The 22,796-nt window shown below is 33.5% G+C and overlaps 1 protein-coding gene across 3 annotated transcripts in view; it reads left to right on the forward strand.

The window, feature by feature from the left end:
• Positions 1–22,796, forward strand: part of LOC150099782 (nucleolysin TIAR-like) — a 287,990-nt gene that overhangs the window by 229,658 nt on the left and 35,536 nt on the right. Inside the window, exon 12 of one of the 3 annotated variants that reach the window (XM_090403566.1) lies at positions 15,234–15,298. The exons of the other annotated variants lie outside the window; for them this stretch is intronic. Within the exon in view, the coding sequence (XP_090259692.1) occupies positions 15,234–15,296 (63 nt within the window). The 3' untranslated portion in view covers positions 15,297–15,298. The remainder of the gene's footprint in view (positions 1–15,233; positions 15,299–22,796) is intronic. 3 annotated transcript variants of the gene reach the window in all.

Here is a 22,796-nt window from a genome sequence, read left to right on the forward strand (position 1 = left end):
TATTAAGAAAGAACTTTATGTTGTTAGCAGAATTAATCTCTGGTGATGGTCACTTAAACTGAATGGGAGAGGAAAGATTAGCGAAACAAGTGTTCTCTTCTATGTTATCAGAAAAAGACCCGAAGAAGACCAAGATTTAGGTAGATTGATATAGTAAATAGTGCTTTAGAAGATAGAAATATAATATCTGATAATGTTGGAGTCTTGACAGGTAACATATTGATGTGGAGGAAAATTATAGATAGAAGTTACTGATGATGGAAGTTTTTCATGCAGTACTATTATGGTATCCTGTACACTGCTTGAGGATACATGTCAGGAATTTGATGATGATATATATATATAATGAATAATTTATATTTTCCATTTTTCTAGAGGATCTGTTTATTTGTGCTTTGGTAAAATGTAATTATAATAATCAGTATTAATAAATCAATATAATTGAGTATTGAATACAGTGGCACTATTTGATCCATGTGAATCCAACTTTAAACATTGATTGCCTTAGATTTTGAAGTGTTATATTGTGGTTTCCCTGTAGTTGCTTGCTCAAGATACTGAAAAAAATAATAAATAAATAAATAAATCACAACTCATGTCTTTCTCATTATGTTATTCCATCATATACCTTTGTAGTTTTGCAGTGGTTACAGTGCATAATTGCAAAGGCCTGGTCAGATGATTGAAGTAGAGCTATCATAGCAACCATCTATTTAAAAAAAATAAATAAATAAAAAAAAAATAAAAAGGAGGGGGATATAAAGCTGAATTTGAAAATTACAGAGGAATTTTTCTACTGTGTTCCAGGTAAGATTTATGCAAATATACTTTAAAAGAGGTTGAAAAATTGTGGAAGAGAAACTTTGAGGGTTCAGTCCAAATAGATGTTGTGAATATCAGATTTTCACTTTACAACAGGTAGTTAAGAAATCATGGGAATATGACAAGGATCTGTACTTTAGTTTTATACATTTGGAAAAGGCATATGACAAGTTGTCCAGAGAAAAGTTTTTCAAAATACTACAGTTATATTGGGTGAATGGAACATTATACAGAGCAATACATAGTTTATAGGTATGTTGGTATATAGATTGTGCATAGTCAAATAGAGAATTTGACTATGAAAAATAGAGAACAAGGATATACATTATCTTCATTCTTATTCATCATCTATATGGATAACATTATGTAAGAACATGGCATTAGGCCCAATAGTAGAATTGGATATGAAACTTAGTTCTTTGCTTTATGTAGATGCGGTTTTACTCCTAAATACATCTAGTGTGGGTCTCCAGGATTCCCTTATGAAATTGAATAACAGCTGTAACAAATTTGGAATGAAAATAGACAGGAATGCTTGATCTGCATTCTGAATGGAGATCCTATAGAAATAAAATATTTGAATTATTTAGGCAAGGTTTTCAGTGAAAATGGCAAGTTAAATCTGGAAATAAGCAAATAAGCAAAAATGGTAACCAGGTGAATTAATTTATATGGAATAGTAGAGAAATTAGCCAAAACACTAAACCAGCAGTATACAAGGCTGTGTTCAAACCAGTTTTAAGTTATGGATCTGAGAGTTGGTTTAGAAATCAAGCACTTGTTCAAAGACTAGAGACCACGAATATGAGGTTTCTGAGAAAAATTAAGGGAGTGAACAGATGGCAGAATCATATTAAAAATGAGGATATTAGAAAGGAACTTGACGTTGTTAGCATTCAAGAATGTGCCAACAGAGCTAATCTAAGGTGGTATGGCTGTTTAAATAAAATGGGTAAGGAAAGATTAGCAAAAGAGGTAGTTGATGGCAGGAAAGTGACTCCAAGGAAGACCAAGATCCAAGTGAATTGATTCAGTCAGCAGTGCATTAGAAACATGAAATGTTAAATATGACAATATTGGAGTGCACAAGTAATATACTAATTTGGGGGGGGGGGGGGGGGAATTGTTGAAAGCAGATAAATGTAAAGTTAATCATGTAGTGTTGTCATAAGTGACCTGAACATACCCTCAAGGTATGTTCAGGTCACTATGACAAATGTCACGCTGGCTGGCTGAGTGGTTAGCACACCTCCTCTGCAGTCAAAAGGTTGCAGGTTCAAATCCCACCATGGGCGTGAACGTTTGCCATTGTCAAAGGTGGGAGATGAATTTTATTGCCTGGCGTAAGATCATTGCTCCATTTATTGGAGGCCTGAAGTTGTGTGAAAAAGTTACGTTTGGTCTCCAAAGAAAGCTTTCCAGACTATGTAAAAATAAATAAAAATATATAAAATTGATAAAAAATGGGGGCAAAGGTCCTAAGCCCATGCCATGGTAAGTTTACTAATAACCTCTCATGGGTGGGAATGACATAAAAAAAATAAAAATAAAATTTAAAAAAAAAACAGGCAGTTGATGATACTTTTGTATGATTACATAACTACCATATATAATTTAAAAAATTTTTTATCTTATACTTTTTAAAATTTTGTTAATACTATATGTAAAAATTTCAAGCTTTTATGCAGGCAAAATAGTTACTTTAAAAACTACAATGTTCATAAAAGATTGACATAGTACAAATTCCAAGTCTTTGCATTCCTCGACTTAGGATTACTTGTACTTACAAGGCTACCTTATTAACATGTTCACCGAACAAAGAAAAAAAGATCACCCCCCCCCCCTTCTGCAAAAAAAAAAAAGTGATGAAATGACAGAGGCACATCTTTAATAAGACAATTTGATTGTTTGAAGAAACCTTGCCAAATCTCCCCCAGCATGGAGGATTTGGCAAGGTAGGCAGAACGATGCAAGCTGCAATTGCTTGCTACAAAGCAGTTCATGCAGAAAAAAGTAAAGGTGAACTGTGCATGTAATGTACACAGTTTAAATTAACCCACTTCTGCTGTCACCTTGCCCCTGAACATGAGCTCCAAACCTTCCTCATGGTATGCATATGGTTGAATCACCAGGCTTTCTAGGAGTTTGAAGTTCAACAAGAATTTATTGTTGACGACTTAGGCTGTCCTTCATGTTCTGATAAATTGTCCAACTAATTCAGCAATATTGTAGAAGAATTAACTAAGATTAAGAATTCTGGAATGATTTCTATTGGGACTATATTGATCAAGTGCATATAATAAACAACTATGTTATACCAGCTAGTTTCACCAACTAAGGCTGTTGGCATCTTCAGGTTACATAACTGATGTAAGGCACTAAAAAACTGTTACAAACTATAATCAACTGATTCCAATTATATTAGACAAAGAACAGAGCGTGTACAATACATGCATAGAGCATGCATGATCTCACTTGTTGTTATTTAGGAACGTTCTATAGTTGGCACTGTAATTCAGTTCTGGTGAGTTAAGAGATCTAATAAGGGTCTTCCAGATCACGGGCAAGATTCATCCTTGGTTCCTGTTAAGGTTTTGTATACAGTGGGCAACTGCTGTGGCTTCTTTAAAAATTCGGGAATGGAAGTCCTCCTCTATGTAAGGAATTGTGCTTCTATCCCACTCTATGATATGGTTCATTCTTGAGAAATGAAAAGTTAACCCCGATTTTTCTTCTGTTATTATTGACATAATAATAACAGAAGAACTGAATTATTAACATCACCAATGTGTTCTTTTTGCCTAATATAATTTAGCTATGATAAGGACTTTACAGCAAGCAAACGAAACCAAATCAAGAAATTCAGTGATCTTTATACAAAACGTTTTAAGTCAAAACCTTCTCTATCAGATAACAAAGTTATTTTTAATTTATCGGATCACGTATTAACAAAACCAGAGATCAGTATACTTGAAAAAGGTTTCAATTTTGCGATAACACCTGATCATGTCCCTAAAAGTGGATATCATTTGTAATATAGAAAATGCAGTCTTGTCGTTACTGGAACCATAGCTAATGATATTAGATTTAAATGTAGTATCATCTTCCAGAACATAAATATCACTCCTGGAAAAAAGAACATTGTATAGTTTGAAGAAAAAGAAAGAAAGACATTATCATATTAAAGGCAGATAAGAGAAATTCCACAGTGATTTTAAACACCAGTGATTACGAAGATAAGATTAACAGCTTACTATCGGATACATCAACCTACCGTGTCCTAGTCACAGATCCAACACTAAAGAATCACAATGACACCAACGATTTGATACGTCACACGGGGAACTAGCCTATAGACTTAAAACGAAGATTGAAATCTGTGCATCCACTAACACCAAGACTATATGGTGCTCCTAAAGTTTACAAAAATGGAATACCACTATGCCCGATTGTAGATGGTATCAATTCGCCCACTTATCTGTTATCTAAACACCTGGCAGGCCTGCTCAAACTACACATCCATAATTCGGATACTTATATACGAAATTTGCAACATTTCATAGAGAAACTGAACAACATCTCAATCTCCAATACGGATCTACTCACCAGCCTAGATGTTACATCTCTATTCACTAACATCCCTGTGGAGGAAGTCATCAACATTTTAGGAAGTTTTTTCCCACAAGATATTACTTCTCTGTTTCGTCCTTGTTTAACATCAAACTTTTTCATATGGAATAAAACCATATATCAGCAATTGTGACTGGCCTTGCAATGGGTAGTCCACTCTCTCCATCTTTTGCTGATCTCTTTATGGAGGATTTTGAAAATAAAATCTTATCTCAAGTAGACCCTAAACCCACAGTATGGTGGAGATACGTGGACGATATCTTTATTGTTTGGAACCACACAAAAAAGGACCCGTTAGACTTTCTAAATAAGATCACTTCTTTACACCACACAATCAAATTTACTCTAGAACTTGAAAAAGATAACCAATTACCATTTCTGGACACTTTAATTAAGAAGCTAACAAATGGTGGTATCAACCTCTCAGTTTACCGCAAACCTACCAATACAGGATGTTGTTTATATTTCACTATCTCCCACCACATTTCTCAGATACTTAGCATTGTACACATGCTGAAGAACCATGCCTCTCTCCTTACAACAGATCAACAAGACCTCCAGGAAGAACTATCCCTGATATCTAACAACCTTACGATGAATGAATTTCCTCGAAGACTCGTCTACAAGATACTTTTCTCTGACCCCCCCACAAAGACAACGAGACGACATACGTTATATTTCTACCATCGTCATTCCATACTTTGGGACAGTTTCCAATAAGATTGCTAGACTCTTTAGACCACATAAAATAAGAGTGGCCTTTAAACCTACAGAAATGATTAGGCAATTCTTAAGATCTCCAAAAGATAGCCATACTTTCTTCAAATATGCTGGAGTTTACAACATACCCTGCTTGTGTGGCTTGAATTACATCAACCAGACTTCAAGGAGCCTTCAAATTAGGCAAAAAGAACACATTGGTGACGTCAATAATAACAGCGAAGAAAAATCGGGGTTAGCTTTTCATTTCTCAAGAACGAACCATATCATAGAGTGGGATAGAAGCACAATTCCTTACATAGAGGAGGACTTCCATTCCCGAATTTTTAAAGAAGCCACAGCAGTTGCCCACTGTATACAAAACCTTAACAGGAACCAAGGATGAATCTTGCCCGTGATCTGGAAGACCCTTATTAGATCTCTTAACTCACCAGAACTGAATTACAGTGCCAACTATAGAACGTTCCTAAATAACAACAAGTGAGATCATGCACGCTCTGTTCTTTGTCTAATATAATTGGAATCAGTTGATTATAGTTTGTAACGGATTTTTAGTGCCTTACATCAGTTATGTAACCTGAAGATGCCAACAGCCTTAGTTGGTGAAACTAGCTGGTATAACATAGTTGTTTATTATATGCACTTGATCAATATAGTCCCATTAGAAATCATTCCAGAGCTTTTATCATCAAGAAAATTAGACGTTTTTTAAGATTAAGAATTACTCCATGTTTCCAGATGATTGTTTTATTAGTAAGTGCAGAGAAGCACTATATACTTGGTTTCATTATTTATTACAATAGTGTTGTACGCAGTAATTTCATGTTATAATTCGTAAATTGTGTTATAATCATCAACCAGTGGTAATATTTAAAGAACATATATGAATCTAACAAAACTTGATATTTCTCATACTTGAAAAAAGTTAAATTTCCATCACCAGAGAATGATAAGCAACTTAATATGTATATGCAGCCACTATATAGAGTGAGTATGATTGAAGTAGAACAACAAAGATAAGTCTAAAATTCAAAATAACCCCTCGGGGCTTTTCTGGGTGTTCTTGACTGTTAGACTGAAGTTCTCAGGGTGAGTGCTTCCAATTTTAAAAGTCTCTCATATTTAAATTTCCTCCTGTAGAGTAAGGAGTGAAAAAACTGCAAAGTACACTGATCCCAGTTCCTGGGGGACACTATTTATGACTTACCTTTGTTCTGCTCCAGTCACATTCATGCTATGTATGTATGCATGCCATGTACACATCAATTTGTCTGTTGTTTGCTTAATTAATGAATCATCAGCTTTTTTTTTTTTTTTTTTTTTTTTTTTTTGCTGAAAAAAAATGAAGGATTCATCAATTAAGTACACCTTGCAGAAGTAAGCATGTTAAATGATGAATAATGACAGGCTTTTAATACTTTCCAGTTTCTTGATAATGTCCAGAAGATTGCAGTCAGATTAATTGATTACTGACCTCTAACAACCTCACTGGAATCACTATCACAGACAATTTGTTTCTGTCCTCACCTATTGAACCAGCTACCACTATTTCTCTATTTTCTTAACTTAGAAATGCATGCATCTGCTGGTCAACATCCATAATTCAGTCCAAATGTAAACTCTCCACATTAACCCCAGTTGTCTGAACCCTACCCACAAGCGTATTAATAGGTTCTACATCTTCTCATGTATGAGATTTAAAACATATATATATATATATATATATATATATCTTCTCTTCTTCTTGAGTATTCTGCAATTTAGCAGGTTCTTCTCTTAGTAGCAAAAACTTTCCTTCCACTCTCTTCTGTTCTGAGCCTTCTCTTTCAAGGTTGTGTACCTGTCTCCATTCAGCATGTAATCTAGCATTGTTTTCCTTATTCTTCCTCTGGGTATTTTTCTGTGTATTTTTCCTTCGATGGCATTGTGATGATTCCATTCCCTCTCAGAATATGTCCGATCCAGTTTCCCTTTCTTCTTTTTATCCTCCTTAACAGACTTCTTTCTTCTTCTACTCTTTTTAAGACCTCTTCATTAGTTATTTTATCTGTCCATTTGATTTTTTTCATCCTTCTCCAAATCCACATCTCAAAGCTTTACAAAATATTAATTTCTTCCTTCTTCAATATCCAAGTTTCAGCTGCATAGAGGGCAACACTCCACACATAACATTTTATTAGTCTTTTCTTTCTATCCATTTTACTTCTTAATAAATTATATTTTCTATTAAAGGCATCTCTTCCCATTGCTGTTCTTGCTTTTATGTCACTTTTACACTTTTCATTACTGCTAATAACACTTCCTAGATATTTAAATGTCTTTACTTGATTCAATTTTTCCCCATTTATTCTGATATCCATATTTGCCTATTTCCTTGCTGTTTTCATTACCTTTGTTTTTCTGATGTTAATTTTCATTCCATAATTGATACAGGATTCCAGTAATCTGTTCAACAGATGTTGTAGTCCTGTTTCAGTATTTGATAATAATGCCTTGTCACCTGCGTATCTTATTGCAAATATCTGTCTACCTCCAATCTTTATTCCTTCTTCCAAATTCTCCATTGCTTCTTTTGACATTGCTTCAGAATACATGTTAAACAAAATTGGTAACAGAGAACAGCCTTGTCGTACTCCTCGTCCAATGATACCTGGTTCTGTGGTACCATATATATCTCTCACCATGGCGGTTTTTTCCATATATAGTGAAATAATTAGCCTTCTGTCTTTCCAATCTATACCAATCTTTTCCATTACTTCCACAATCTTATCCCATTTTACAAAGTCAAAAGCTTCTTCAAAATCTATATAACGTATATTAACTTCTTTATTCACTTCCAGACTTCTTTCACTTACTATTCTTAACAGTCCAATCACATCTCTTGTTTCCCTGCCCTTCCTAAAACCAAACTGTTCTTCTCCAAGAAATTCTTCCACCTTCTGTTCATACCAAGTTTTTGTATGATGTAAAGAACATGTATTTTTCTAATCAGTTTGGTGTAGTGTGTTAAGAGCATGATTTGAGATGCCTGCTTCACCAAAATTGTTAAATTTAATGTGCCATTTGTGTCCTTTTTTTTACGGATAGGGATTGTACATCCAGTTTCACCAATATAAGGTAAGTTATAGGTGCATTAGATATGTTAAACTACAGGGTGTTAGGATTCTCATAAGTATTTTTGATGGGAAATGAGGCTTATTGTTCTAAAATCCTTGCAGTTCACTACATTACTTTTCTTTGGTATAGGTATAAATATTAAGGTCATAAAATCTTTTGGTTATTTCTTTAGTTCCTTTCTTCTGAAGTTGTTTCAGGAATTCTGCAGGTATTTCATCTGTTCATTCTGCCTTTCCACATTTTAGTTCTTTAATGGCCATTTCTACTTCTGTTTTCAAAATCTCTGGGCCTTGATCATCTTCATTTACCTTCTTTATATCTTCTAATGGCGACTCATTTTCCTTGTCATACAGATCTTCAATATTCCTTCCATCTCGTTAGGATTTTATCTTCTTCAGTTATGATTTCTCCATTCTTATTTTCTATGCCTCTAGCTCGAATTCCATTTCTCTTGTGATTCATGCTTCTTGCTTTTTCATACAAAAGATCATACCTTCCCGCTCTCTCATAATTTTCCATTTCTTTACATTGTTTTTTAAGCCAATCTTCTCTTCTACTTTTTGCATTCCTTCTGAATTTGTCATTCCGGGTTCTATATTGTATTTTCCCTTATGGGATGTCTTTATTTTTCCATTTTCTTCTTTCTTCCATTAGAGAAATCATCTCATTAGTTATCCAAGGTTTTTTTATTCTTTTAGCTCTTACATATCCAATTTCTTCTTCTGCAATCTTCTTTATTTTCTCTTTAAGTTGTTCCCATTTCCTTTCTGGATGTTCAGTTTTGACAAAACTTGTTTCCTCTAATTCTTTCTCCAATCTATTTTCAAATTCCTTGGTATTTTTTAATTTCTCTAAGTTCCATTTTTTCCCTTTTTATAGCTTCTTTTATTTTCTTTAGTTTCACATTTATTTCTATGAATAGTAGGTTGTGGTCAGAGTAAATATCAGTTCCAGGATACGTGCATGCATTTTTTACACTATTCTTTTATCTTTGCATTACTATAATGTAATCAGTTTGATACCTTTCTGTATCTCCTGATTTTTTCTATGTTTATAGTCTTCTCTTAGATTTTTTAAACCAAGTATTCGTAATTATTAGCTTATTTTCTCTACAGAATTCCACTAACCTTTCCCCTCTCTCTTTTTTATTACCTAGCCCGTATCTTCCTACTACACTATCATCCTCTTATTCTCCCACAACTCCATTCCATTCTCCCATTATAATCATATAGTCTTTTATTTTTTCTTCCTTAATTAGTTCTTGTAATTATTTGTACATTTCCTCATCTGAATGGTCACTTGTTGGCATATATACCTGTATTATTGTTATGTCCACCGGTTCAGCCTTCAATTTTACCACCATAATCCTGTCATTCAGACATTTTATGCTAATTATGCTCTTTGCTGTTCTTTTATTAAAAATAAGTGCAACTCCTTTTTATCTTCACCTGAGTAAATTACCCTTACTTCTTACACTTAATTACTCTTACTTATTTAGTATCGAACAATGCAACTCCATGGTTATACAAATTATTGATATCCATGATATTGATATACGATTATAGGTTATGATTAATAATTTATGATTGACCAATACTAAAGCATATTTATATTTTTTTAAAAAAAGGGACAAAATTGACATTTTTATTAAAATGACAGGATAGCTGGGAAATACGAAAAAAAAACGGTATGTGTGATCAGCCTACACCCGTTTTTATAGCTTTCTGAATTCAGTCACACTGCCTGCACTCACTACTGCCAAAAAAGATCGTTCCAATGACACTCCTCTCTATAAGAGGAAAATCTGGCTCTTATCCCTTCAACTGTATTCATTCTCAGTGATCATCAATGACTTCTGCTTCCCCCCCCCCCCCCCCCCACAATAAACTGAAAAATTCCGTCTGTCAGTATCATGTATGATCCTTACAGAAGTTGGTATATCTATCATATCACCCTTCCTTCCTCCCTCCTCCTGTTTGCTAGTGTCTGCAGTCTACAAATACACAATCTGTCCTCATAATTTACGTCACAGTCCCAATACATCTTTAACACTTTTACATTCTCTCCACTGTATCTTCAACAACTCAGAAACCGGGTGACAGATCTTCTCAAATAGTCCAGGTTATTTCATATTAAGGTCTTGTAAAGAGGCAAAATGACAATTATCATTTGAGTTGTGTGTTTACGATCTTTGCTGTAATACTCCGTGACTGTCTGCTACTCACACTTTGAGATCTTTGACCTGCTCATTCTCTTCTAGCATAATCCCACAAATATAATATGTCCAATATCTCATCACACTAAAGTACATAACTTTACATTTACTAACATTGAGCTGACATCCATTTTTACATGTCAACAATTCAAGTGTATTCTCATCTCTCTGCAAGTGCTGCATATCATCAGACAGCCGTGTTCCTCCTATCAAATCCTTCCCAATGTCATTAATGTAAAGACAATAACAATTGATGACCAAGGACTAATCCCTGCAGTATGCTACACAGGCCACCTTAAATCTTACAATCAGGCACACATACAAAGACAACAACTGATGTAAAAAATTACTGTTACTGGTAGCAAGATGTAATTTTAATCCTTTCATATGAAAGGTAACATAAATTTTATACTAAATGCATAATAAAATGGTTACATTGACTTAGATCATATTCTGTTGGAAAAATTTTTTTTGTTAAAAAGATACAGATTACACCTGAAACACTGCCCTAGAACATAACTAGGATTATTTTATTTAGCACTGAGTCTTTTGGTTGCCTTCCTTTTAGACTTCCCGTGGATGGGTATTGTCTTTAATGCCTCTATTGATGCCTTCTTGGTGAAGGCAAAACATTGCCATGATAATTGAGTAAAATTTAGTTAATTATCTCTAGGTATTTGACTGGGGCATTATTTTAGCATTCGACCTTTTGACCAAGCCTTCTGGACCAAGCATAATTCTGAGAAGGCTTGGGTTACCTTTCCACTTTTATGACAGTGTACTTTATATATATCTAGTATTGATAAATGTTAATGGTTGCATTCCTCATGGATCTTAGTGTCATTGAACAATTTTTCAAAATAAATATTCTATACATAATTCTGCGAGGTAAGTTCTGTAACTTTCTGGCCTGACATGCAAAATTCGCACCAATTTTCAAACAACGTGCATGATAGATAGCACCATCTATGAGAAGCTTAGTCTACCAGTTACAACTGCCTGTGTCATTCAGTTGGAGACATTCGTTTGACAAAATGTGGCATACTAAGTGGGTATAGTGGTAAAAATTGAGTACTGTGCTGTGATAGTTTTTCACCAAAGAGGGGCGATTGGATATTGTTTATGGGGAAGCTTCTCCTTCATATTCCACCATGAAGGAATGGGCTGAACAGTTTTGCCTAAGAAGAGAGGCATCAAAGGTGAACCTTGTGATAGTTGGCCTGTGGAAGTAATGACTGATGAAAATGTCTCTCTTGTTGAGGAGTAAGTGCTCAATGACAGATGGTTGAAGCACGTTCAGCAAAGTTGGGGCTTTCTGATATTGTATTATTATTAACGCGTGACACCACCAAGGACTCATCGCGAGAGCTCCAACAACAATCTTTCGTATCATTCACAAGAAGCTTCACATGACAAAGGTCAGTGCACGGTGGGTGCACATGTTTAGGACAAATTCAGAATTAAGTTACTGCTAAAAGGGAATGCCAACATAACTGCATCGAAACCTTAAAATGCAGTTGTGGTTAACTAAAGCTCTCGCGATGAGTCCTTGGTGGTGTCACGTGTTAATAATAATACAATATCAGAATTCTTGGCATTCTGGATGATCCTACTACATAAAACGGCTGAAAAGAAATTATGCAGTTATGTTTGACAAACCTTGCAGTACTCAAGCATCTACAGTCCACTGCCGTGCAACATGATCTCCCAGTCTAATCTCAGATGTGGTGAGGATTTCATCTTCATTGTCAAAACAGTCTTGTCTTCTTTCTTAGACTTATTTTATCTCCTTGCCTTTAATAACACTCAGGTCCTTAAAGCAGATCATCTCACTTCCTGGTATATCATTTATTACCTTCTCAGCCTCTTAAAAGAACTTGCCGTCTTATTCACTAAAGTTGCTGATTCTCATCTGTTACACTCTCTATGCACATCTGAAATTTTTTCAATATTTTATAGAATACTGTTTCTTGCATTTGGCACAGCATACCCAAAATCCTTTGTTGTACAGCTAACTGTACGCTGTTTTAGTCTCTCTTTTACCTTATCTATGGTGGTAGTAGGTGCCCTCTAGTGTATATTGATTAAAAAGTACTATAAAAATTGAAAACATTTCTCTTGTCTGAGTGCAGTACATATCAATACGGTATTCATTTGCCTATTGCTGTTTTATTATTTATTTTATTTCATTTAATTATTTTTATATATTTTTTTTTTTGTCTTCTATATTAGGTAATGTGATCGCCATTATAGGTATTTCATCTGTGATCATACGTTGTACCTTTTTGAAATACACTATTCACTTTTGATTTTGAGATTGGCTGATTTTCTGTTACAGCAGTCTCCTTTCATTAAAATTTTTGTATAATTTTGGTGTAAACATTCTCTTCCATGACATTTTATTTCCATTAAATGAATTACCATCCCACTGAGCTGTCATTACAACTGATGGAAGGGTTCAAGGATTCACTCCTTTTCTTTCTTTTCTCTAATAACGCAATGAATTGTTTTCATTTTAATTAAATAAATTAAATTACAATAATTATAAACCATCAGTAATAGAAAAAATATCTTCCTGTTACTTTGGAGCCAGAAATATTTTAATTTTACCCAATTTTTCTGTAACCTAGCTTAACTCTTTTTTCTCCCCCTTATGACACTTTAGTTATATTTAACTTAAAAATCAGAATGTCTAATATGAATATTCACAACTTGATTAATAGCAACATGGATTTCATATAAATTTTTAATATACAAATCCGATTCTCGTTAAATGGCCTTAAGCTTTATATCAAAACTAGAGGTATTGAACTAAGTTCTTTACCTTTATTCAGATATACTGCTGAATGAATCCAGTGCTAGTTTTCATGACTCTTTGGCTAAATTGAATAAACTTTAAGTAGTTTGATTATGAAATCGGCAGCCATGACAAGCCATAAAATTAGACAGAAACATAGAAAATAATTGCATTCCTACTGGTGAATGTATGAAACTAGCAACATTTTTCCTATTCTTAATGGAAATGGATGATAGGATTAACATGCTAAATACATTGTGGTTTCAGTAAACATCCAGGTCAACATGTTTATTGAACTAAAGCATCCTTAGTGTAATATTATTGATGTATTGTCTGAATGACATTTCAAATGGTTAATAACTAGCAATAAAACAAGAACAAGTATTAAGTTGTTGATGTTTTTCTGGTTACGAAATCACAAGACAAAAAAAAAATCAAGTAATTGTGTAAATAGTCAATAAACATTAATCACGTCTTTTCTGTTTATTGAAAACCAGAACATACTGAAAGTTACTTATGTAAACAGTTACATTATAACTATATATTTAAAATATTAGCACTGGAGCTTTAGCTACAGACAATTCAGTTATGTTGTGCTTTTTTTTGCAGTATATATGATCCTGAATTTATGAGATACACCCTGAAATACAAAAATATAACAAATGGTTTCCATCTTCTATAGCTGGGTGTGAATAAATAGCCAACATATGATCTTTATACCATTTTTAACACTTTGATGTCAACTACAAACCAATTTTTATCAAGTATAGGTATTTCAGAAAAGATAATTCATTTCTGGTTTCTTTATTTAAAAAAATGTTTGTAGCTGCAGTGACAGAGAAAAACATAAGAATTATAAATTTTTAAAAACATTTCAACAAATGATTAGTGGGTTAAAAATTATGGAAACAACTACCGTGTTAAAGTAAAACTTCAGTTCTTATTTAAAATATGTAATCAGTACAAATTTATTTCTTGATTCTAGTGTTCAGGTAGTAAGGGTTTTTTTTTTTTTCACCAGGGGTCAGGTCAGTTGTTTTAATGGTTTACCAAATTAATGTAACTTTAGCATATCATGTAGATTGTAGTGCAGCTTGTTTCTTTGTGTATGTGTGTGTGTATATATATATATGTTCCAGATGATGACCTTAATGTGAAGGTCGAAACTTTGAGTGATTATTTTGATTTATATTAAACTGAAGTTTTACTTTAATACATAGTAATTGTTTCCATAATTTTTCTAATATTACTTTCATTCCATATGGGTTTAGAAACTTTGAAGCAATAATGTAAACAATCAAGGTTTTTTTTACTAAAAAGTATGACCATAGTGAAAAATAACAGCAGTAATAGTTTTGAAGAGAAAATACATTTTGAAACCATCAGCAAGTTTAGCCATCAAGCCTATGGCAGTCAGCATATTAAGCCATACAGCCAATTAGCAATCCTCATCCATTCAGCTAAGTTAAATCTTCTTCCTTTAACACATTCAATAGTGAATAGTCACCTGCTATGGTCACACAAAATCTATTGACATCAATTTTATTTGTTTCTGGTATTGAGTTAATGCCATTATATAAAATTAATAATTGCTAATGCTTATGATTTTCTACAGCATATTGCAGAAAGGTAGCAGACAAGTTTTTATTTTTTTTATATAGTTTTTTATATTTATTTTATTTTATTTTTTTTTTTTAAACTATTAAGTTGTTGGCCTTAGTCAAGTAACATCAAGGAATAGACATTCTGTAAATGGTAAAAGTGTAGAGTTTGAATGCTGGAATTTTGTGTTCCACTTTCAATTCACTAGTGAGTGCAAATGGTGATATATATATAAATATAATTACATTGCTGTTTTATGAATAATGTTAGTTATATCTTTTAAATATTTTGCATTTAGTTTATTTGGCTTTCCTCTTTATATTCCTTTAGGCAAAGGTTGCCTGCTGCACCTCCGAGAGAGTGTTTGGCTCAATGCCTTATTGTCTTAAATAGGGGTATTTATTATTTTTCTCCTTTAGGTAGATGTTAAGAATAAGTGGCAGCAGCTGACAGCTGCTTTTGTCATATTGGGAGGAAGCTGTATCTTTGATTACTTATTTCAGGGAATAAATACAGTTAGTATAAGAACAATAAAGTCAGTGTGTATGTATAGTAAATAATCAATGAAATCTGTGGCTGCAACTGGTTCCTTACTCGTGATGAGAAAGTAGCTGTCTGTTGTTTCTCTTCATTCATAACATCAGCCCTCCTTTGTTTAGCATTGTGCACACTTCATTTAATTTAACATTGTATTTAATGATTGATATACCAAGTCATAGAAAACTGCATTTAAATGCTTATGCAAATGACTTTATTCTTAATATCTACATTTTCTATATACTGCAAAAGTCACTTAAGAAGAAACAGTCAGTTATTAATTTTAGGTAACCCAGATTGGTTGACTGTTCCCTAGATGCTACTTATTAACCTAGAATATGCAAAGACTGTCACAAGTTATCCAGAATTTCATAAAAGCACTTTAAAAAAAAATAAAAGCAGGAGGGGGGGTACATTAATTCATCAGTGAAAGAATTTTTGATGAACACAGAATTAGTGCCTCTGTAGCACAGTTCGAAGAAAGGTGATACATTGCACTCTTTAATTGAAAAGAACCTACGTTTGATTCTCATTGTGAAAAGAGGAATCTTTTTATGGGCTTTTCAATTAAAGGTGAGTTAGTCTTTGTACAGAGGTAGTAGAATGTTTTCCTCTTGAAGACTTGTTTTTCATCCCACATACAAGCAAATCAACCAATAGAACATGCGCAATTTACAGATAGAGAATACTGTTGGTGGTGTTTCATATAGTTGGTGGGTAATGAAGATGGTGAGTTGTGTGCAGTGGAGTAGAGTACCCCCCCCACACACACACACCCACCCTTGATTAATCTTTGGAGGTTTCATGTAACTGTAATATAATTTTATTACTTTTTTTCAGTGTATGGTTAAATGTTAGAAAGCTTTTGAGGTCTAAAAAGAAAAATTGATGTTGAGCCTTATCTTGACACAATTGATTTGGCCATGTTTTTAATAAGTTTAGTAATTTAATAAAACTTATCCAAATAATTGGTTAGGTTGAAAGACATGGCAAATCAAAAATTATGTTTGATATAAGCTTTTACAATGTCTAAATGCCAAAAGTTGTTTTTTGTGACTATATTCTTGTGTAGTTTCATTATAGTAAATAATTGAATAAAAGTTCACATCTGTCAGAGTATCTTTTATTAATAATTGTTAATGTAATATGTATGAATTTAATCTGCCCTCTATATATGAGTATATTTTGTATTTTGGATGTGTATTATAGTTGGTTTTTTGAAGGTTTGAAATGGCAAAAAAAAAAAAAAAAAAAAATCTAATCTAGTCCATCAGAAGTATGTTAGGCAAATCCCATCCACTAAAGATTGTATTAGTGGGTGGTATGTATCTTATCAAACATACTAGTGGTTTGAGTGGCTCTATTCTAATCATCTGGAATTTGACTTTCTGATCAAGCCTTCTAAATTATGCATTACAGCCACTGTATATATATCATGTTTCAAGCATTTCTTGTCCAATATTATCTACTCCAGTTACATTTTTACATTATAGACTTTGAATTGTGTTTGTACCACCCTTCTGTCACTCCCTGTTACATTTAATAGTCTTTAAAAGGTACCTTTTCCTAATATCTAGAATATCTTCAGTTTTCGTGAGAGCTTTGTTATCTCTGAAAATAAAGAATTCTTCTGCTCTTCCTTTTCCCAATACTTTTCCTTCACTTTTGTATGCTACTTTCATTGATTTATATGCTTTGTTACATTTTTTTTTTCTTTCTGTATTCTCCAAGGGCATGTACCGACTTATTTGCAGTAACCTATGAATTTCTTTTAATAGACATTAATTTTCTTGGTCTTCTCTGACATAATTTTTCTGCCCTTGCAGGCAACTTCAGCCATACTTTATCTAATTCAGTCAGTTTTTATTTAGATTTAGACATTGATTTCCTGAGGTTTGGTTTTTCAAAAGTATTTTGTTTCATCCAGTAATTGTTTAATTGAGCTTGCACTTCACCTCTGGAAGATGTGCAACACTGCTCAAAATAAAATTTGAATCACTGTATTTGAGATCTCTGTATACTGTAAGACCATCAGTATATCCATACATATACATTCTACAGAATTTTGTTTGTGTAATTAGTGTAAACTTAATTATTCTATTTCAAATTGCCAGTCCATTGTTAGTGTGAAATATTGTAAGAAATGAACAATGAAGCAGTTTTTTTTTTTTTGTTTTTTTACATATACATTTGTATAGTTGTGCATGTCGAGAGAACACTTGTCCATGTCCTGGATAGAAATTTAACAGATGCAATTATTATTAGGTTTGCTCTTCTATTTTTTTTTTTTTTTTTTCTTTTCCCAAATTAGAGCTTCTTTGAAAACCGATTGTTCTGATCAGAGGAAAATCTCTCCTATCTCAATATGAAACAAATAGCTCATTCTATTGAAAAGCCTTGATTAAGATTGTTCACATACTTAATGGGATTCAAACCCAGGTCTTTCCAATCAGAGGGCATCATCCAAACCGACTGAACTACAGAGGCTCTGTGAAGGCTTGAGAAGTTATGTGAAACATTGAATACTATAGTTCATTACTTTCCCTGATTACTTTTCCATCTTCTCTTATAGTTATTTAGAAGTGTAACTTGTAGATGGGCTAAGGATATATATTTTTTTACTATTTTATCAATTTTTGTATCTTTTTAATTTGTTTTTTTTATATACTTCAGGCAGTAGCCTCACACCTAAAGATATCACAAACATTGTTTCCACAGTAGGGTTCGAACCTGCAGCATGCTTGTTAGAGTGGGTATGCTAACCACTCGGCCAGCTGAATGATGCCTGTCTATTTGTACTGTTTCTAGAAAGGAAAATGCAGTGCCTTTGAGTGATGCTCCTAATATTCGGAATATAATGTTATGTAGCAGAGTATTAATGAATAAAGATAAAATTGTACAGTGGTGGACAAGATGGAGTTGGGAAACTGAAGCATTGAAGCAGATATCATCACCAGTTATGACATGGACATTTAAAGAGGAGTGGTAGAAAAATCAATAGGACAGTTAAAACACAACCAGTCATGGTAATGATAACATCACTGGAGAAATGATTAAATATGGTAGCAAAAGTATGGTTATAGAAATGCACTCACTATATAATATGGTAAGGGAGGAACAGAAAATGCCAGAGGAATGGACAAAATCAATATTAGTATCATTATATAAGAATGGAAATAAGCTGGAATGTAAAATTATTGAACAATTGCTTTTGACAAGTCACCTTGGTAAGGTGATGATATTGACAGAAAGATGAGAACACAATTGGAAGCATACCTTGCAGATGAGCAAGCAGGAAAGATAGTACAATTCAATGGATTTTGACATTGCAGAGAAAGCTAGGAAGGAAAACAAACATACATGTTTGCTTTGATTTTCAGAAGGCATTTGACAGTATTGAAAGTGACATTAGCAGTTCTAGAATCCTATGGAATTGACAGAAAACTAATAGCTGTATTAAAAGATGTTTATAAGAATGCAGTTGCAGCAGTTAGAATAAGTGATGATTTGGGGAAATGCTTTGGAACAAGCAGAGGTGCTATACAGGGGGACCCAATATCACCAAGCATTTTCATCGCACATTTAGAAAGAGCAGTGGATAAAATGAAGGAAGATGCAAAAGGAATATCAGTACATGGGATGAGAATTAACAATCTGAGATCTGTAGATGGCATTGTTATTATTGAAGATGATGAAAGAGAACTACAAAAAAACTCTTCCATTTATAAATGAGGATGGGAATGAGATTTGGACTTGTTATGAACTTGAAAAAAAATCAAAGACAATGGTATTTGGTGAGAAGAACATGCTACAATAAAGATACAGGAAAATATAAAGATAAGGATTGCAAAGGAAAGAACAAATCTGAAGGCCATGGATAACATCTGAAAAAGGAAAGTGATGAGCCTGCAAATGAAATATGTGTACTAGAGACGTGGGGTACTAAATAAGGTATCAAGAAAAAGAATTTTTGGCATTCGAAAGAACTTGTCACAGGAAGATTCCAAGAATAGTATGGGCACAGAAAATCATAAATGAAGAGCTCTATTGGAAAATACATCCAAAGGAGAATCTAATGCAGAAGATTATACAATGGAAGCTGCAATTATTTGGACACATCTGCAGAATGAGTGAGGACTAGAAGATAAAGACATTCATGTTTGGTGTTATGGATCGGGTGGAATGGGTTTACAGAAACTGCGACTGTCCACTGGACAAAGAAAGGTGGAAGAAGATGGTTCGTGATGAGTGCCTTTTGAGCAATGCTCCTAGTATTCATAAGATAATGTTGTGGCATCGTATTTGGTTGTTTGAGTGATTACAGGATAGATCTAGTCATTAATGTTCCAAATTGTTAACCCATCCCTTTTGGTTCAGTATCATTATTATTATTAAGAGAGACCTCCAAGGAGTCAGGGACTCATCGAGGGAGGCCACATATTATATGGAGCAGCTATCATACTTATTCTTGATTTCATTCGTATGGCTTGCACACACAACATCCAATGGCAATCCATTCCAATCAAGCACCACTCTATGAGAGAAAAATCTAGTCCCCCCCCCCCCCCACCTTTGGACATATGACACTATAATAATAAGAATTAAGTGGCTCATTCTGTTCAGATCTGGTTTCGAAAGCCTTACATGAGATAGGTCTGTACTTGACTGTAAAAGAAGAGGAACAAATCCTGTATTTACAGAGCACCTAATCCTTTTTCTTTTAGTGAGCCTGAAAAAGTGGGCTACAGAGATTTTGCTTAAAAATCTCTGCAAGGCAGTAGACAATACAGAGTGTGGTTCTTTCTAAAAATTTGTTTGGATTCTAGAGCAGAGAACTGGTGTGATGTTTTCGGTGTTGCATTGGACATCATGAAAATATATCCAACCTTATTAAACTTTTGAAAACTTAAAATGGGCTGAACTTAATAATTATCCTTTAGGAGGCTTACAGGTCAGCTAAAAAATAATCTGCTTCCACTTTATCACTATTCATCTCAAGTATAACATTTGTGTACATGTTTGCTCTGATATTCATTGCTGGTGTGTGTGTGTGTGTTTAAAATCCTGTTTAAATCCTGAATAAAATGTTTATTCTGTTGTATTTTCATGTGCCTTTGTCACTTTCCTGACGTTTGCATCTTGAAAAGGTGGAAGTAAGACTTGTGGATTCATTGAAAGATGGCAGGATTGTCAGGAAAAGCAGTAGAAAACATACAATAAGATCTGAACACTTTAATAGCTGTTAACATGAAAGTAATAACATAGTAACTAGTCACATGTCTGGATGCATCATGCGTTGTCTATGTATTGTTACGTAAAGGCCATATGTGGTTATTGACATCACTGGCCTATGTGACATGACATTAGATGTCATAGAAGTATAAGGCATTGGTTTCTGTTCAAGGTACCATGTGTATGAATCGCTTCAGAAGAATCTTTAAACATCTTAATGAAAAGTTGTCCTCTAAGTATGGCATGGAAACGAAGGAAAATCAATTCGTGATGTAGAGAGAATGAGATCAGTTTTCTTTCCTTATATCTTCCCTGTTGCTTATATGCTCTTTATTATGGATTCCAATTCTGCCTGTCCAATGTAAAGCTTGCCATATGAATGGGATCTTATATAACCCAAGGTATTTTATAAGCAGAATGCTTATAAAATACTTAGATAGAATGCTTATTTCTTTATGCAAATATAGGTTTTGCAAGATAGGTACTGGTTTTGAAGGTTGCTTGAACATTAACTAATTTTAAAAGATATTCTGTCTTATCTATCTTGACATTTCACCCACAAAGGGCAAATTAATAGTGCATATAATTAATATCTGTAGGTGTTTGAGTTAGTTTATCAAAGGATAACAATTTAATAACCTTAAATAGCAAATTTTTAAGGAATTGGTTGAACACAGAACTTTTTTTTTAAATACTTCCATGACATCTGACTGTCTCTTACTTATACTTATTTGTTTTTGTGCAATATACAAGACCTCTGTTATGGCAGTAACTACCTAACAATACAAAGAACTTGCATAATGTATCTAATTATACATGACTACCAGTTATTTGCTTTCATTTTTTTTTTTTTAAATGGTCTCTACTGCTTTTCCTTATGATACTGTCAGCTGATTGACAGCAAAACATGTCAAAGTTTGCCTAATTTTTTTAATTAAAACTACAAACCTTACACACAGTATTAATTTCTGTAACTTTAGACCTTGTTATCACATTGTGTCTTGATTAACTTTCTTTAAATCTACTTTCTTAACTGACTTTTAATGACGATCTATTTATTAGAGGTATCTTGTAATGTCTCATGTATGGTTCCTAGAGCAGCATCCTTGATTAGTACCGTGGATGAGCTTGTAAGCTCACTCATGGTACTAATATGTTTAAAGCTTTAAAACCCTAATAGGTAGGTGGTCATCATATACCTATATCATCAATGAACTTTCATAGTTTGGTATGCCTACCAGAATATGATAGATCTTTAGCACTCAAAATCACTAATGATTCCTTTAGTGTGAATTTTCTGTTCTAGGCAGTTCAGATCAAAACCTAGTGTTGATTTTTCTCTTCCATGTATGTTAACTGGCATTGTAGCAGTGCCATATTGTGTTAATATGATGTGCTAAGGGTTAGGGGAAATCTTGTTCTAGAGGCCAAACATGGAACTTTTTCAAAGCCATGCCATTTCAAACGTCCAGCAAGGGTGGTGATTTCACACAAGGCCATGAAATTTGTTACTACCTTATGCCACAAACTTTTATGCCCAGGATGGTATTCAAAGCCACAGCCTTTTAGTTTGAGACTGGAGATGTTATGCATCATCATAAATATCTCACTTGGTCATTCAAGCTGGGATAGTTCATTTCCTCTCTTAGATTATTTTTTCACTCTTTCCACACAAACATTGCTGAGTGCAATGCTACAACATTTTTCTCCTAGATGAATATGTTCATATCTAATTCATCTATAACCAAGTAAAAAAAAAACATTCAATGTCTATCTCTAGTCCAGAATATTTTAATAATAAGGTGATGTACCTTTTCACTACTTGTATGTGGGAAATATGGCTTCTGCATTACTTCAACTTTGGTATTCTTCTAGGTTTGGCTCCCACTGATGAGACCTCAATAAAGTTCAAAACTGACCTGAATAGTGGCCTATCCCATAATATATATATATATATGTCTGAAAGGTGTGCTTTGCATTATGGGATACTAAGGCAATTAACGTGAAGTCATTAGCCTCTATACACAAATTGTGGCATACTACATCTAGGATTTTTTTTTCCCCTGTTTAATTAAAAATTAGTTCGAGTGATATTTTAAGTTCTATCTAGTTAAGATGAAGTTG

Source organism: Typopeltis vanoorti, chromosome 14 (genome assembly GCF_054136105.1).
Source record: "Typopeltis vanoorti isolate ZY-2024b chromosome 14, IOZ_Tvanoo_1.0, whole genome shotgun sequence".
In the NCBI taxonomy this organism is placed as follows: Eukaryota; Metazoa; Arthropoda; class Arachnida; order Uropygi; family Thelyphonidae; genus Typopeltis; species Typopeltis vanoorti.